General features: G+C 35.3%; 1 protein-coding gene across 13 annotated transcripts in view; it reads left to right on the plus strand.

Annotated features, from left to right (window-relative positions):
• The window catches only part of Rbp6 (RNA-binding protein 6), a 1,109,038-nt gene that overhangs the window by 1,018,611 nt on the left and 72,118 nt on the right, over positions 1 to 18,309 (plus strand). For all 13 annotated transcript variants that reach the window (XM_074128249.1, XM_074128251.1, XM_074128246.1 and 10 more), the window contains one exon: positions 12,294 to 12,378. In XM_074128249.1, coding sequence (XP_073984350.1) covers positions 12,294 to 12,378 — 85 coding nt within the window. The remainder of the gene's footprint in view (positions 1 to 12,293; positions 12,379 to 18,309) is intronic.

The raw sequence follows: 18,309 nt of genomic DNA on the forward strand, positions 1-18,309 counted from the left end.
CTTTAGTTCCATTTTTTTGGGTGTAATTTGAAAAGGAAAATTTTAGAAAAAATGGTTTTCACCATAAAAGGTTTATATTTTTAAATCTTGTTTTTTTTTTGGTTTAAGACTCCTCCGTGTACTTTTTTTGTAACAAATAGACTTTGGTGAAACATTCCCTTTAACCGTTTAATGCGCAAAACGCAATTCAAATTAAGGTTCTTGAGGGAATGTTATATTTATATTACAGTTTTTCTTTTCTCTTGCTGTTTCATTTTCCCTTCCCTAGATCTGCTTTTCTTTTTTTAAATTCCCATCCATTTGTTGGGATTATTCCATGAAAAGCACTCAAGTATAATCTGATAAAAATGTCAGCTTTTAGTTTCCCGACTTCAGTAAATAGAAAGAAAAATATAAGATAAGACCATAATAATAATGAAAAAAAAAAAGAAGAAGATATTTCTTGAAAGTTTTTAATCGTTTTTCCATTTCCCAATGTTATCTTCCCCCCATTCAATAAGGAAAATGGAAAAAATACATTGTTTTTCTTCAATTGAAAAATCACTTAGTTGAAAAGAAATTAATGTTTATATGATTTTCCCCATATTTTTTTATAAATACAGCTGATGTTGAACACGCAAAGAATCTTCTCTTACAAGAGCTCTTACAACTGTAAGCGGCTTCTTCTTCTTTTTCCAATTTAATTTAATTAAAATTATTTTTCTTTATAAAAATTAAATGATCTCATTAAATGAGAAATCGTTTTACTTCCTGAATATTCGCTTTTTTCCGTCAACCATTTGTTCTCCAAACTATGGGTTTTCGTAAACATCTATTATTACTACTTTTATGATCAAATGTTAGTGGAAATCGTTTTTACAACTCTGTCATTATGTAAAAAAGAACACATAATTAAAGGATTTGAAACAAAGTAAGTTGATGTTGATTCAGATTGCTCCACAATCGACAAACTTCTCTCACTAACAGGTATGGGGAAGAGTGCTGATATAAACGGGTGTAAATACTCGCCTTACCTGAATATTAAAGTCTCTAGGACAGAAATAATTACAAGGTTTTATTTAAGTCTTTAGAATCTTTGGAAGCTTTAAACATAGATTTTAAAGAAGCTAAAATAGTCAGCTTTAATTGCTGTAGATCCAAGTCCTACAGTATTCTCAAATCATTAACATCAACGAACTTCGCAAAGCTTATCACTATACAGTTAACCTATACATTTATACTCTATTTTAAACTCTTCGTTTGGCTGATAACGTGCTAAACTCTTCTAGTTCGGTAGAACTAGTAATGCCTGGTGAGTTTGGCATCCAGCTACCAATTAGATGTCTTGGACGGAGGCGTCTAGCAAATATCACTTACTCTTCTTTATCCAGGACAAGTCTTTTCGATCTACTCATTCAGTAGACCACCTATTTAAACGGCAGCGTTCTTTTCTAAGGATGTCTCCAGATTCTCTTTTCATCCCAACTATCCTGCTTTACTACTATCTTCTCTCTGTTGATGCAGACACATGATTGTACGAGGGTCGTTTGAAAAGTCCGTGCAAAGTCAGAGACATAGCACTACTGGCGCGTATCGAGGTTATGTTTAGTTAGTAGCATCTCTTGAAAGAACACACACCAAGTTTCAGCCAGATCGGTCTATTTCTTTGTGTTTGGCATTCGTTTGAATCGAGGAAGTCGAGTGATTTTCAAAAAATGGACGAAAAAGAATTTCGTGTGTTGATTAAACACTACTTTATGAAAGGCAAAACGCCTCAGGAGACTAAAGAGAAGCTTGATAAACATTATGGTGACTCTGCACCTTCGATTAGAACAGTTTATAAGTGGTTTCAAAATTTTCGGAGTGGCCATATGGGCACAAGTGACGCTGAACGTTCTGGACGCCCTGTTGAGGTTACTACTCCAGAAATCATTGATAAAATCCATGATATGGTGATGGATGACAGAAGAGTGAAGGTGCGTGAGATTGCTAGTGCTGTGGGCATCTCGAATGAACACGGGTACATAATATTTTGCATCAACATTTGGACATGACAAAGCTATCCGCAAGATGGGTGCCGCGATCGCTCACGCTTGACCAAAAACGAAATCGTGTGAAGTGTTGCAAGGACGGTTTGCAGCTGTTCCAGAAGAATCCGCAGGACTTTAAGCGTCGTTTCGTCACTGTGGATGAAACATGAAACATCGACTATCTGGAAAAGGGTAAAACTATTACAGATGCATATTATTCATCGTTATTGGACCGTTTGAAAACCGAGCTGCAAGAAAAACGCCCACGATTTGCCCACAAAAAAGTCCATTTCCATCACGACAACGCACCTCTGCAGTTGTGGTCGCAAAATTAATGGAAATAGGGTTCCAACTCGTTTCACATCCCCCCTATTCTCCAGACTTGGCTCCCTCGGACTACTATTTGTTCCCCAATATGAAGAAATGGCTGGCGGGAAAAAGATTTTATTCAAACGAGGTGATTGCAGAAACGAATGGCTATTTTTCAGACTTGGAGAAATCCTATTATTCGGAAGGGATCAACAAACTAGAGCAGCGTTGGACGAAGTGTATAAGCCTAAAAGGAGACTATGTTGAAAAATAAAAAAGGTTTACCCCCAAAAATTAAGTAGTTTTTATTTTTGCACGGACTTTTCAAACGACCCTCGTATATGTTGAGTCGATCTATTTTGAAAAAACAAGAAGTAAAAACTAGTGGAAAAAGTGGAAATAGTCTCCTAATTTCACTTGATTTCTGCTGTTTTTGCATTTGATAGTTAATATTAAGGCCAATGCTAGATTGTGTTGGAAACAACATCCAATACCTTGGTTGAGCCTGAACTGTTTAGAATGCTGAATGCCTTATCAGAATATTTTAGAATCCCCCTTTCTGTACATTTTGTAATGTCACATTTGGGTGAGAAATTTTTAAGAGAAAAATAATTCTGTAAAAAAAATTGTATTAAAAGCCATAATTCTTTTTGATTTCATATCGGTTCTAATATTAAAGAACAAACCCCCTTCTCCAAAAAAACTTGTTTATATCTCACATAATTTTATAAGGGTCCACTGGAAGAGTTGCTGAACGGGAACAATAAAATCGTTTATTACTATTTATTGGCAGCAGCAGAGGGTGAACTTTTTCTGTATGATATTGGGTATTATTGGCTGAAGAAGTGGGAAGGAGGACGGGGATAACTTGGAGTGGGGTAGAGAAAGACCAAGTCCAATGAAGATGGATGAAGATTGGTCGATATTGGGGGTCTGTTACCAAAATTATAGCAAGAGAGGTAGCACCCAAATAGTTTTGCAAGAACCCGGGCGAGAATAATATAATAATATAGGGGTTTTGGACAGTCTGGTAAATATTCACAAGATGATGGGGGTGGTAGCTTGCTATAATGTAGAGAGTCTGAGTTAGCATCTCTCACAACTACATTGGTGTTGCTACCGTCGAGATTTGGAGGCAGTCACACTCTACACAAGCATGTAGTAGTTCCAGATCTAGTGAATCTATTGTCCACCAACATCCATCCATTCGCCTCTTCTACTAATGACATTTCCGATCTGGCAATGGAGTTGATGTAAATGTTCTCGTAACGTTAATGCCTAAACGGTTGCCAGTAGTTAATCTGCTATTATGCTGCTGTATTGTGAATTGAATTGTAACGCAGCATATATTTATGCTGTACCGTTCTCTCCTCCCCTCTCTAACTCTATCTCTTTCACACAACTAACACCCTCTCAGTATTCCCTAATGTTGCGACCATGCTCGCTTCAGTCGAACGCTAATTTTACTAGTAATAGGGTACTACATGAATTAACAATGTATTATTATCATAATAGAATAATTAAAACATTAAATTTATATTCATTCCGAACAGTCATGTGAGTTACTTTCCTCATACTGATGCTGGTTATTTCACTGAATTGTAAATAAACATATTTTTCAGGTCCTCTCTCTCACTCTCTCTCTCTCTCTCTCTCTCTCTCTCTCTCTCTCTCAATGCACCAAATGATCGATCAAATTTTGCGCTCGATTATTCTCCAAAATGGCTTCAACCGTTTCTCTCTTTAGACTTGTGTTTCATTTTTCGCAAACACTTGCAGATTAATTTGAGTTCACTAAAATCATATAGTTGCAAACTGCTACTCTGCAGACCCTACTGTGGTACTGTGTGAATGTTAAGACCTGAAAGTGGTGAGTGTTGTTAGGCTGGAATACCCGCAGGGATGCCAAGATCCCCTGAAGTAGTGGGCTAGTTCTACTTCTCTCCTACGGGAATGTAGTTCTTGTAATTTGTATTCGAAAAGGGAAGGTATTCACTTTTTTAAAGGTGGTGGAGAATAGTTAACGTTCCTCTCTGATGAGCCATTTCATTGGCATGCAAGGTTCTAAAGCTTAAACAACATTAACAAGCATTAAATTAGGAATTAGGATTCGAAATTTAAGGGAAATAGCTTTTAATCGGAATCTTGGAATGTCCCATTAAATTTGTTTTAGATCTATCTTCTCCGATCTTAGTCTTTTTTTTTTGGGCGTTGATTTTGTCCATCGTACCCGCTCATGTTCATTGTATCTTCCGTTTCGCACTTTCATTCATAATCAGGGGTAGGATAATCAGATTAATGTAGAGGATTCGACTGAACAAGTGCAGCGTGAGACTGAAACATAATTGAAATCGAATTCTGTACACCAGGAGGTCACCAAATTACGGCCCGAGACGAAAGTTTATCAGGTCCGCCAACTTGAATTTGCTTGATAAAATTTAAGGAACACTAGCCGTTGTGATACGTATAATATTAATTTGAATATTATATTTCAAATATTACGAGATCTTTACGCGTGCGTAGACCTACTAGATGCTGCTATTTGCTAAAAATTTACTATTTTCAATTATTGTAACAAGATTTTATAGTAATGATTGCTTATTTAGCATCATCCCCAGGATTAACACGGTATGCTGAGCTTGCGTTTTTCATCTTTTTCTCAGAGCTTCCGTTTTGGCTTGCAAGTATTGTACGTAAATGAATATTGCGGCCCGTGCTCGTCATTTTGTCAGTTATCCGGAGGCCCACTGTGCAATACTTTACTATAAATTTCTCATATTAACCATTAAAGGTATAGACCGGGGAATATAGACTAGTACCGCAATACATCTTAGCTTTGCGGGTCTAGCCTCTATCCGCTCGGCTATCGTTGCGACTAACATAATTCACTATAAATTTCTCATATTAATCATTAAAGGTATAGACCGGGGAATATAGCCTAGTACCGCAATACATCTTAGCTTTGCTGGTCTAGCCTCTAACCGCTCGGCTACCGTGGCGACTAGCAAACATACTTTACTGCAAATTTCTCATATTAACCATTAAAGGTATAGACCGGGGAATATAGCCTAGTACCGCAATACATCTTAGATTTGCGGGTCTAGCATCTAACCGCTCGGCTACCGTGGCGACTAGCAAACATACTTTACTGCAAATTTCTCATATTAACCATTAAAGGTATAGACCGGGGAATATAGCCTAGTACCGCAATACATCTTAGATTTGCGGGTCTAGCATCTAACCGCTCGGCTACCGTGGCGACTAGCAAACATACTGTACTGTAAATTTCTCATAATAACCATTAAAGGTATAGACCGGGGAATATAGCCTAGTACCGCAATACATCTTAGCTTTGCGGGTCTAGCCTCTAACCGCTCGGCTACCGTGGCGACTAGCAAACATACTTTACTGCAAATTATTTTGAAAATACCTCACAATCACGATTTTCAAATAAAGCCTAATTTACTCTTTTCAAAATTTGACAACCGCAAAGCACTTGTTTCAAACTCGACATTATTAAGAATGAGTTTTGTTGGTGGGCAGGGGGAGGAAGGAACACGCAGAAGCCATTAGCGAGCTTAAATATGGAATATGGTAGTATGTAAAGGAAGTATTTCTGGGTGAGGAAGTGCGGTATACTGGAGACGGAATATTCGAAATGAGAGATGAAGGTGGTAAGAAGAGGGTATTGGCAGGAGGAATAAGGAAGATGAATCTGTAAAGACAGCCGATGGATGGATGGATGGATGGATGTTGAGACTCTGGAGAAGTGGTGGTGGTTCTAAGTTCCTCCAACAGCCTCCACTACTAGGGCCTCTTATCGCCGAGCCTTATATTTGTAGTATTTTGCTCATCAATCCTTCAAGACATTGATGTATGACAGATGCCTTAGTATATACACAGTGTAAGGAGGCGTCGGTCTCACTATAACCCCGTCGTCCATGCCAGTAATTCTATGAGGAGGAGGGAGTTTTTCTCCGTTGGAATTTCAGCTGTCTAAAGCTTTGCTCTTGTTCACCCTTTCCAAAAGGTTTCTGGATAAAGAAGTAGATGGTAAAAGAAAAAAAAATCTTACAATCTCCCACCACCTCTAATAATGCCAAGCACCACCAGAGGCGCCACCCTTTCTTACTTCCATATTTGTTTACGTTTTTTTCTCTCTTTCTGGAGGTGTAAGGGATGAAAGAATTTCTCCCCCCCTTTCCTGGCCCCCTCCGACCAATCCAAAGTGTTGAGAGTTGTTTTCTTTTAGCGGGGGGGGAGGTTTTCCTTCTTCTCGCCCCAAGGCCGTTTCATGAATATAAAACGCTCTTGTAACGTCATATCTTGGTGAAAGTGTACTTTTCAGTAAGGTTGGTTTTTTCCCAGCGAACTGGATACTTTTACCCTGGTACTTTTCTTTTTTTTCGCTTTTCCTCCTTTACCTTGGTATTCAATCCAACCTAATATTTACCTGGGAGAAAACTTTAAGAGATCGTGGATTGCAATACTCTCCCTCTAGTGGAAATTGTTACATCAATATTTCATATTCAAAACTTTCCTATTTGCAAGTTTTTACTTCTCATTTACTTTTTTCTTTCCAAAAACGATTTATTCATACGAATTGTCTAGGATAGACATCTTTATTAAATGCCCAAGCTTGCAATTTAAGAAAAACTAGGAAAAACCTTTCCAAAAAATAAATGGCACCTATAATCTTCTTGCATTTCTTCATACTTTGGGCAACTCAAAACTTGTGTAATCTTCTTTTATTTTGAGTTGTTTTGTTGAAGAAAAGTCCCCGAAAAAAGAAAAGAAAATTAAACAACTTTTCCGATAATAGGGGGTTTTGTTCAAAAAGTTGTCATCCGGATTTCTGCACAAGTTTTTGTTTGATAATATTGTTCCCACACGAACAAAGTAGAACATTTTACGGAACAAAATACACTTTTTGTTTTATCGTATACAGAAGACTAGAATACAGTTATTTCCGGTAAAATTGAAAATCTACACGATTCCTGTAGTAAAATAATAGAAAATAAAAAAGAGATTTTCCGAAAAATAAATAAATAAATAAATGGGAAAAACTTTATAAAATGCCAGCAAGATACTTTTGCATTTTTTTACGAGCTTTTCCGGAATTTATTATTATTTTTTGTTTTATTAAAGAAAATTATTTAGTGAAATGCTTTATTTTTTACATTAAGTATTTTCCTCTCTTTGAATGGCCAAAATATTAAAGTAAATATTTCGCTCATATCTTAGATATAACATTTGGTCTGTCTGTAGGTACATATAAAATGTTCATATGTATACAATATATATTATAAATGGCGCGTATGTAATATAATACATTCCTTGTACGTTATTATAATAATAATATGAAGAATAAACTTGTCATATTAACAATAAAAAATTTCTGACATAAATGAATATTATGCGCAAAATGTTAAAATTCCATTGAAATTGTTAAAATCACATTTCATCTGTTTTGCATATTATTACAATATTAATGAAGTTAACCCTTGTTTATATGTTCGCGGGGGGCGCGAGGGGGTTTTTACATTTGATGAGATTACATTATGATTATTAGATGTGTCATGTAATTAATGTAACATTTGTATTTTAAGGTTTTTAAAATTTTAGCATTTACATAATTTAAGGGTAATTACGATTGTTTCCATTGGGTTATTCTGTATACACGAATTTCTTTCTGTATTATTCTCGTAGTTTCCAAACTTAAGACTTATATTAAACTCCCAGGATAAACGTAACATAACTTTTACTAACTTGGTCCAGTTTGTAAAACTGAACTTTTCTCTCCAAAGTGAAAATTTTGATCTGCTCTTTCTGTATTTCTTCAGATTGCCATAAAACGAATTGTAAGTCTGCTTGAGGCGGATATTGGTCTATACTATTGGTTATTGAAGGGATTTGTGAGAAATCCCCAGTTCTGGATTAAGAGAAAACTTGTGAGAAACTAGACATGACAAGCTGAAGTTGGAAATGGTAAAAGAAGAAATAGAATAGAATGCTAGTTTCTTTAAAAAGACTGTAGTGGCGTGATGAATAGGATATCAGTAAGAAGATCCAAATGGAAGTTGCACGTTTGAAAAAGGATTGTTGTAGACGATGTCCTATAATCGGGAAGGAATATAAGCGTTTGCGGGTGCATTGGGAATGCACAATTTGAAGAATTAAAGGATGTAGAAAGGTTTTTTGTTCTTCTTTCTTGTAATAATAAAGTTGCCCTACGAGCTCTCAGGTGGAAACACACTGTTGGTCGTTCAGTTCCTGCCTAAGCAGTATCCAGAGGCACCACGCGGAGGAAACCAACTCACCCGGCCATAGAGACAATTACAGCAAACCAACTCCACTGGTATGGCCACGTAACAAGAATGATGGAGGACCGAGTGGCGAAAACTGTATATGAGGCCAGAGTGGAGGGAAGAAGACGTCGAGGCCGTCCTAGAAGAACATGGGAGGAGGAAGTGAGGGACGGTCTGACATCAAGAGGAATTGAATGGGAAAGAAGGAAGGAACTAGCCAGAGATAGAGCCGAATGGAAGAGACTATGCAAGGCCCCTACACTGCTGACGCGGTAGAAGGGGAATAGATTATGATGATGATGATGGGAAAGGTTTTTTTGGGATCCTATTGCGCGGAATAAAAACAAAATATATATCTTTGGCAACAAAATTCAGAGAAAAGTCCCGACTACCCGGAGAAATCTGGGGATTCCAAAGATATTTCCTAAAGAACAGTTCATTAGACGATTTTTTGTTTTTTTTTTAATTTGCGGGCCTCCATAATAATGGACTCCTATGATCTAAATTTAGAAAGAAGACGAGCAGTTGCTGATGGTTTAATATTTCAGGGAAGACAGTTGGGAATTTTGGGAGACTTAGTATTTCCAAAATGTGTAACTTCGTTTCCAGTTAGTATTTCCCGATCAATATCCCTGATTATGACTGATCAGAGGACTAAATTCAGAAAAAAAATACAAAATCTTATTTCAGCATAAATAATTACAGCTTTTAATTTCAAACCCATTTAAAATGTTAAAATACAAAATTATTGTTTAATTATTAAAAGAAAATCGATTATTAATTTTTTTAATGTTTTGTTAAATTTAAATTCGTTAACTGAAGTGTTAGAGAAGAGCCTTCTAGATCGATGGTTGGAAGCTTTAATATTCCCTTAGGATTCAAGCAAGGCCCATTGTTCCCTTCTGTTGCTACTTATTTCTTCAGCTTCCACCGGCTAAACTCCCCGTTAGGAAGATTCTCTTATCCCTATTGCTCTTCCCCTCCTTCCAGATCTTCTATCTCTATCAGTCTCAACACTCCCTCTGCTTTCTTTTTAATATAATCCTCTTCTCTTCAGTTGGATCTTCTTTGTCTTGCTACTTCTTCTACACAAATGGAAGGAATAATTCAGAACGTTCAGCTGCAACAAGAATAAGGCGGTGGTGGAAACTCTCTAGCTTGAAGAGCGGCATGAGGTGGGATCATTAGTGGTTTGGAGGCATCCATAATGGATCGACGACCGAGATTATAAGGGCAAGCAGGAGGCCGAGGAAGGGGAATAAAGGCAAACCGGGCGTTAAAACACTGGATAATTAGGAGAACAGAGCAAATGTCTTGATTAACCCTCGCTTCCTCATCGCTCAACACTTCTGTGTGTGTTCCGTGATTGATCATCCTCAGACCTTCCTAGCTCGCTAGTTCTCCCTTCGGTCTTTCCACCACTACTACTTTTTACCATCTTCTACTGTCTCTAATTCTTTTTCTCCTTCTGTTTCTGAAATACCTTATTTATAATCCTCTTTCTTTCCTTGTTTATACGACAACAAATTCTTCGTTTTACCCAATCGGTGTTGATCACTGTTACGCTACACACTTCAAAGATTAATACAAGAATAATTCTTATTTTTATCAATTTCAATATATCCATTAAACCATTCTCCACGTTGATATGGATAAAGAAGTAAAGAATTGTTTGATTTAAAAATGGTTCTAAAGCTATCTGGTAGATCAAGAGGAGCCTGGGGTGAACCCAGAGAAATTTATCAAAAGATCTCTTGGAAAAATCACTCTCTGTTGCATGAGCCTGCAATTTTTGCCATCAAATCTTGCGCAGAAGTCAAACCTAAGAAAAGAACGTTTTAAAGGCAACGAAATTTCATATCTTCTTTCTACAACCAGGATTGTACATTGGCAGCTTTTAACATTAATATCAAATGAAAAAACAGCAGCATTACAGTGAAATTAGGAGACAATTTCCACTTTTTCTAATTGTTTTTACTTCTTGTTTTTCAAAATAGGTCGACCCAAGATGTACAATCTAGCATTGCCCTTAATATTAACTATCAAATGCAGAAACAGCAGCATTACAGTGAAATTAGGAAACTATTTCCACTTTTTCCACTAGTTTTTGCTTCTTCCTTTTCAAAATAGATCGACACAAGAAGTACAACATAGCATTGGCCTTAATATTAACTATCAAATGCAGAAACAGCAAAACCAGTGAAATAGGTAACGATTTCCACTTTTTCCAATGATTTTTACTTCTTGTTTTTCAAAATAGATCGAACCAAGAAGTACAATCTAGCATTGCCCTTAATATTAACTATCAAATTCAGAAACAGCAAAACCAGTGAAATGGGTAACGATTTTCACTTTTTCCAATGATTTTTACTTCTTGTTTTTCAAAATAGATCGACCCAACATGTACAATCTAGCATTGCCCTTAATATTAACTATCAAATGCAGAAACCGCATCATTCCAGTGAAATTACGAGACTATTTCCACTTTTTCCACTAGTTTTTACTTCTTACTTTTCAAAATAGATCGACCCAACATGTACAATCTAGCATTGCCCTTAATATTAACCATCTAATGCAGAAACAGCAGCATTCCAGTGAAATTAGGAAACTATTTCTACTTTTTCCACTAGTTTTTACTTCTTACTTTTCAAAATAGATCGACCCAACATGTACAACATAGCATTGGCCTTAATATTAACTATCAAATGCAGAAACAACAGCAAAACCAGTGAAATGGGTAACGATTTCCACTTTTTCCAATGATTTTTACTTCTTGTTTTTCAAAATAGATCGAACCAAGATGTACAATCTAGCATTGCCCTTAATATTAACTATCAAATTCAGAAACAGCTGCATTCCAGTGAAATTAGGAAACTATTTCCACTTTTTCCACTAGTTTTTACATCTTGTTTTTCAAAATAGATCGACCCAACATGTACAATTTAGCATTGCCCTCAATATTAACCATCTAATGCAGAAACAGCAGCATTCCAGTGAAATTAGGAGCCTATTTCTACTTTTTCCACTAGTTTTTACTTCTTGTTTTTCAAAATAGATCGACCCAAGATGTATAATCTAGCATTGCCCTTATTATCAACTATCAAATGCAGAAATAACAGAATTCCAGAGAAATTAGGAGACTATTTCCACTTTTTCTAATTGTTTTACTTCTTTAGCATTGCCTAAAGAGTTTGCTCATGATTAGCTGGGAGCTCCTATGCGGATTATATAAAAAGAAAGAGGAGTAGACCTCTCTCATCATATTTGATTGCATTGATCGTAGGTTGCGATAAGATATCTTTGCCATTCGCGTTTCGTGCTCATATTACTTAAAGACAACTAATAAAAAAAAACTCTGGTCAATGTAAAAAGAAAACCTTTTAGCCACTTTACTTTTCATTGGTTTCCACATCTGACTGTTCTTCTAAAAGTGTTCAATTAGATCGTCTGAGACCCTTGCTTACTCTGATATTAACACCGCGGTTTCCCATTCGAATCACAAGTTTGCTTACGAATACTTTCTCATCATTCTTACATTGTGACATCTGAATCTAACATCCGATTAACCCTAGGTCCGTATTTAGGAGTCGGTGGATAAATCCTATGATACTATAATAATGCTATGATAGTTAATTAATACTAAGAAATGTGTTACTTCTTGTTACAGGTGGAATGCAAGAAAGCACAACCGAAGGAGGTGATGCTGCCAGCGAATCTAGCCAAAACAAGAGCAGCCGGTCGAGGTGCTTACGGTGAGTTGGTATTGGCCGGAAGTCGAGGTGCCACGGCGGCCGGTACAGTTCGTTACGCTCCATATCCTGTTCCCGTATTCCCAGCAGGTCCCGCACTATATCACCATCATCCTGCTACTGCCGCGTTGCCCAAACGCTTCCTAATCAGACCGCAACCACCTCCTTTGGCTTATGCCATGACTGAACTCTTACCAATACCTACCGCTTTAGATTTGACAACGGTATTTCCAACATTACCACAAGCGATTGCACTTTGAAATGATGCTTATCATTTTTGTAATTAAATTTTTATTGAGAGGAATAATAATAATATTGAAGATGATTTATTAAAAGCAAACAAAAAACAATTATTAAAACTAAAAACTAAATTGCTCTTGAATTTGAAAAATTTTTAACTGAGCCGGCCACTCGTTGCCTTGTTAGCTTAGATATCCCCTCTAGATATCCCCCTCTAGATAGTTACCTCATAGACATCCTTTCCTATTTGGCATAATTCGACATTTTTTTTTAAATAAAGTAATTTGATGCAAACTTTTCAATAAGTGAATTCTTTGATTTGAATAGCTTTTATGTAAAACGCTAGTCATTAGAGTAAAGTAGAATTTTTATGGGAGCCAGCCAATCTGATCACTTGATCCCCAATTTTCTAGAAAGTCAAAAGCCAACTTGAAGAGTGGAGCCTTCAAATAAAGGGCATCCTAAGTGATCCAGATGATTGGACTAGCTTTTTCCCTAAAATATTCTTCTAACAAGAACTCTTTCAACTCACTTAACAAGTAACAGTACATTTTTAATTATTTTGTCTCAAATCAGTGGCTAAATAGTCATTATTTTCGAAATAATTATCAAATTAAAACTAAAAACAAGTTTATCAGCTGACAGTTCTTCTTATCACTTTTTTGTAAAAAGTTCTAGAGTGCGCCCTCTTTAAATTTATTTACTGGTTTTCTGCTTTACTGGTTACTGGTTTTCTTTTTAATTTGCTCTTGATTGCGTAAATTTGGATTTACAATGTAATTGGCAAGTAAACACCTGTTTTTACGCGCACTTCCTTCTGAAAACCAAGTTAGTTGGTGTTCACTAAGAGAATTAAAATTTTAATAATGTTTTAAACTACTGAGTTTCGGTTTGTCTAAATAATGTAACAAAAATTTAATTTTTAATGTGTTAGATTATTCTTTTTTGTCTTCTTCTCTGTATCTATCATCTGATTGTTTTGGCCAGAAGTCAAACTTCATTCGATTGTAACCTTTAACAGGATTATTATTAGTTATTCCACCTCTTCTTTTTCCTCTTTTACCTGAAAATAATCGTTATCAACAAGCTCTAGTTCTTCTAAATTCTAAAAATGAGTTTGAATCAATCTAATTGAAAGGAAATACTTTGAGCAAAGCTGGGTGTATAAATAATTCGTTGAACTACAGTAGCCTTCATGATTTGTTCTGTACACTAGCCTTTAAATAACCTAGAAAGTCTATCTTAATATCCGCAACTGGACGCTCTTGTTTCAGAAGGAAATTTTAGCCACAGATATTCTTATTTGTTTATATTTATTCAGGCGAATACCAATTGGTGGAAGCTACCTTTTCACTCATCGGTTTGCAGATCTACGGTTTGCAGATCCCCAGTTTGCAGATGCTCTGTTTGCAGATCCTCAGTTTGACTTTCTCCCGTTCTTCTCGGCTTACACCAGACATCATCATTCTTTACTCTTACAGCTTTAAGTTGGCATGTCTCTCTCTGGCATTATAGTTCGCATTTAGCTCTTTCAATGCTTCCTTTCTAAAACCACAAATCATCAATCATGAGTGATATTTACGATTTCTCAATTTTCTGTATTGTTGGAGAATCTCTTTTTCCGGTTCTGTTCCTTTTACATCATCTTCAATTATCCAAGAATTTAAATTGACCTTTCCTTTAGATTTTACTTCTCATTAAGTACATATTTTTTTTTACAACTTAAATTTGATTACGCTTATTCAACATTTATTTATCATTTCTATTGGTTATTAAGATGCTTGAAAACTTTTATGAATGTAGGGCACTGCGAGGGGTGTCCCCAAATCATTAATGTTCCCTGCCATTGTTGAACAGACGTACTAGGTTCCAGGATGGTCCTGGAGGGATGTCCAGTACTCTCCTAGCCATCTTCATAAAACCAATCCAGGTTTTTTTCTTTCTAAATGATGAAATCAATAACTGGAAGACATTGTATTAGCGTTTCCCCTTAACTTCTCCCCAAAATTCGTAGGAGTCACCAGTATTTTTTTTAGATCAGGCGATCATCAGATGTCCCTTCCGAATCTACTACAATGCCCATAAAATTTTCTGGCCCCAAATAAATGCCTCACATCTACTACACCAACCTGGAACATCAATAGGATGAAAAATTAATGCCAGTTTCAGACATTATAAACTTTATTATGCCGAGCTTTCGACCTAGGGGACTAGGTCATCTTCAAGGCTAATTTACAATATACTGTTTTACATCATTAGATGGTTGGTGTTTCTTCTGTCTTGTCTGTTCATGGACTGACAAGACAGAAGTTCTAGTCCATGAACAGACAAGACAGAAGAAACACCAACCCTCTAATAATGTAAAACAGTATATTGTAAAATAGCCCTGAAGATAGACCTAGTCCTTAGGTCGAAAGCTCGGCAGAATAAAGTTTATAATGACTGAAACTGGCATTAATTTTTCATCCTATTGAAACTATAAATCAGTCACCAAAAATAACGAACAGTAACTGGAACATCAACTTAAAAAAATCATAGAATATCATACTAGACGGAAAAGCTATTTGTTTCTTCTGTTTTTTTGGGAAAGTTTCTATGAATTTCCTTTGAGGGAAATAAATCAGTTTTTTTTTTTTGTTAAGCACTAAATTCTTGAGACAGCTCCGAACATATTGGTGAGAATCTAATAGAATCGCTCTCCTCATTCAGCTGCCGTCTAATCCCACCTTTTCTAGTTAGATCTTTCTTCCTGAATCCTTGTATTATTATTCTTGTGGCCCATTATATAGATATTTTTAACATCAAGGCTTAATCTTGAGAGTGGCAATTCTTATCTTGAACCTTTCGTCGTCTGAATTCCAGTTAAGGTTTTGTTATTCCATTTCCTTGATCTTCTTTGAATGTTCTTCGTAATAATCTCTTCTGTCCTACGAGGAATCACTTCTGCTTATCCATTTTCTCACCAGAAATATAAAAATATATCTCTAAATTGATGTTTGTATCAAATTACAGTATCAAAATCAAGAAATCTTATGCCACCACCTTAACTAAAAACCCCCCTGTAGATTGTAGTGTTTTTTTAAATTTTAGAATAAAAGAAAAGTATTTTGTCAATTGCACCAAAAATAAAGAAGAGAAAACTTGTAGACTGTCCTAAATTTAGAAAAACCAAATTTTCATATAAGACTGAAAAACTTTAGAAACTATATTTAGTTTTAGTAAAAGTAATTTAGAAAAAGAGTTAAGGTGGCTTATCTTTAGATTAGTTCCTAAAACTAGATATACCTCAATATATATATTTTTTAATTTCCTTCAAATAAAAGGCCAAATTTTTCTTTCATTTTTAGTTCTCTTTTTCAAACTCATAAAATGAAAAGTATTAAAATAATTGAAAATAAATAAATTCATTTATTAAACCAAGTATATAATGTCAGTATTATTGTGTGTACTTATATATTTAATGTGCTTATTGTTTTAAGCCAAAAAGTTTTACAAAAAAAAAATAATATATATATATCAAAGAAAAATTTATAAGATTTAAGTATTTTAAAATAATATTTTGAACTCTATTCAAAAGAAAACAGAACTCAACATTATATTATTTGTTGACGCGCTTTTTTTTTTTTTTTGTATATAAAATTTATAAATTATAATTATTAATTTAGGGGTATTTATTAATTATTTTATTATATCGCTTATTGCTGGGAGTGTTTTTATATAATATTTTTTTTATTTTTTAACGGAAGATTCTCTTATTTAAATTTTTTTTTTAATTAATTTTTCTTTTAATTAATAAAAACTTTTTTTAAATTCATGAAATTTCATAATTTATGAGTTATTTTTGAGATCATAAAAAAAGGTAAAAAAATCTGACGGGAAAAGCTGATAGCAATTTTTGTTTTTCCTTTCTTTTTTTGGTAATCGTCCGTAGATTTGATTTACAGGGCGCGCTGCGAACCTGAGATATGCCATCAAGTAAGTTTCGTTGAAGTTACTTTTCTTATTATTTGTTTTTTTATACTTTTCTTTTTGTTGTCTACAATCTGGGGCTGTTATAATCTTTCAAAAAATTCTTAGTTTTATTTTATTTATTTATTTATTCCAAAAAAATGTTTGTTTTGTATCCATTGATGCAGCCCGCTCTGTCGTAAAGTTCCATTTCTTTTATTGTAAATCAAACGAAAATTTTAGTAAATTTTCTTTCTCAATAGAAAAATTTAAACTAACAAATTAGACTAGTCTGGAGTTTTCCTAAATTATGTTGATTTATTTTTATTTTTTAAAGACAAAAAAAAAAGACTATAGATTACCTAGTAAATGTTCTTTCAAAGATTTTAATATTTTAAAAGAAATGTATTATTCATATAATATTATTTACTTTTTAAGAATTATATCTGGCTGGTGGCGTACCTTAAAATACTCAGGATTATCCTTAGTTCATCCTTATTGAGCTTGGACTTCTCTAAAGTTTAAACTACGCTTGAATAATCGATAAGCTCAAGCCCCCCCAAAAAAAAGACCGTACGAAGTCATCTTAGCCAAGATTCCCGTGTCGCTTTCGTTCCTTTTCGGTATTTTGTTAGACTGCACTCTTCCAAATCCCCTTTTTCTTCCGCTTTTTGCCTCTCTCTCTGTCCCCTATTCATCAGACGCCTGATGTTTCGGAGATGTTAACAAAATTTATTGACTTCAGAGAAAGCCTAGACTAAAATTATAACATCTTTCTTAGCGTGGAAAGGTGGCTCAAATCTACAGCCTCTTGAAAAAGCTACAGGCACGGTTCCTGCTTAGATAAATTTTTTTTTTTTTTTTAGGCACATTTTCTGACTAATTCCGGATGATTGTTGTTTTCGAATCTCACTTCCAGATCGAGGAACAGTATTACCAATAAAACAGTTAATCTTATCAGCTCCGCATCTCATTTTCTTGCGTCACCTTAATAGCATCTTACTTTTAAAGGAGTAGTTACTTTACTCGTACTTTATCCAGATATAGTAGTAATAAACCAGTAGTTCTTGAGAGTAACCGATATATGACGTAGTGATGGCGCCTGACATTATTTTTAACAATAAAAAATAGCGTTCTGTCTGATCCGCCATTAAAAAAATCTCCCTGTTGTCCTCCGGTTTTGAACTTTAAAGAATGCTAACACACGTGTTTTTTTTTTTGTAATGGTCTTATGAGGTTTCTTCCTTTTCTTGAGTATGAGTTATAATGAAAAGAAAAAGTCAAATAGTTCATTAGTTAGTGAAAGGATTAGTTCGGTTAGTAGAGCAGTGGGTTCAAGTCCAGGCACGCAACTCTTATTCTTTCTGTAGTTTCTACAGCTCACTGTCTAGTGGTGGATGTTGAGTGGTCTTCAGTGCTGTTTGGAGGCCGACAATGCACTGAGAAGGTTCGGGTAGCCCAAAAGTTTACTTAAAAGCCTCCTCCTTTCTCCAGAAGGATAAATAATAGTACTCGTACAGCGGAGGTTGTCCCCTAACGAGGGACCCTAATCTATCCCTCCAGTTTAAAAAAAAAAAAACAAATGGAATCCCTAGGAACGGTTTCCATATACTGGTCGTACAATTCTGCCCGATGTGTACAGTTCTGGTGAGCGCGCATGGTGTACTGTAACTGTGGTAACCCGTGGGGTCGTTACTCCCCAAGTAGCTGCATATGCATCAACTACTCCTTGCGGGTTTAAATTAT

Source organism: Rhodnius prolixus, unplaced genomic scaffold (assembly GCF_049639745.1).
Source record: "Rhodnius prolixus isolate KJV_2025 unplaced genomic scaffold, Rpr scaffold_9, whole genome shotgun sequence".
In the NCBI taxonomy this organism is placed as follows: domain Eukaryota; kingdom Metazoa; phylum Arthropoda; class Insecta; order Hemiptera; family Reduviidae; genus Rhodnius; species Rhodnius prolixus.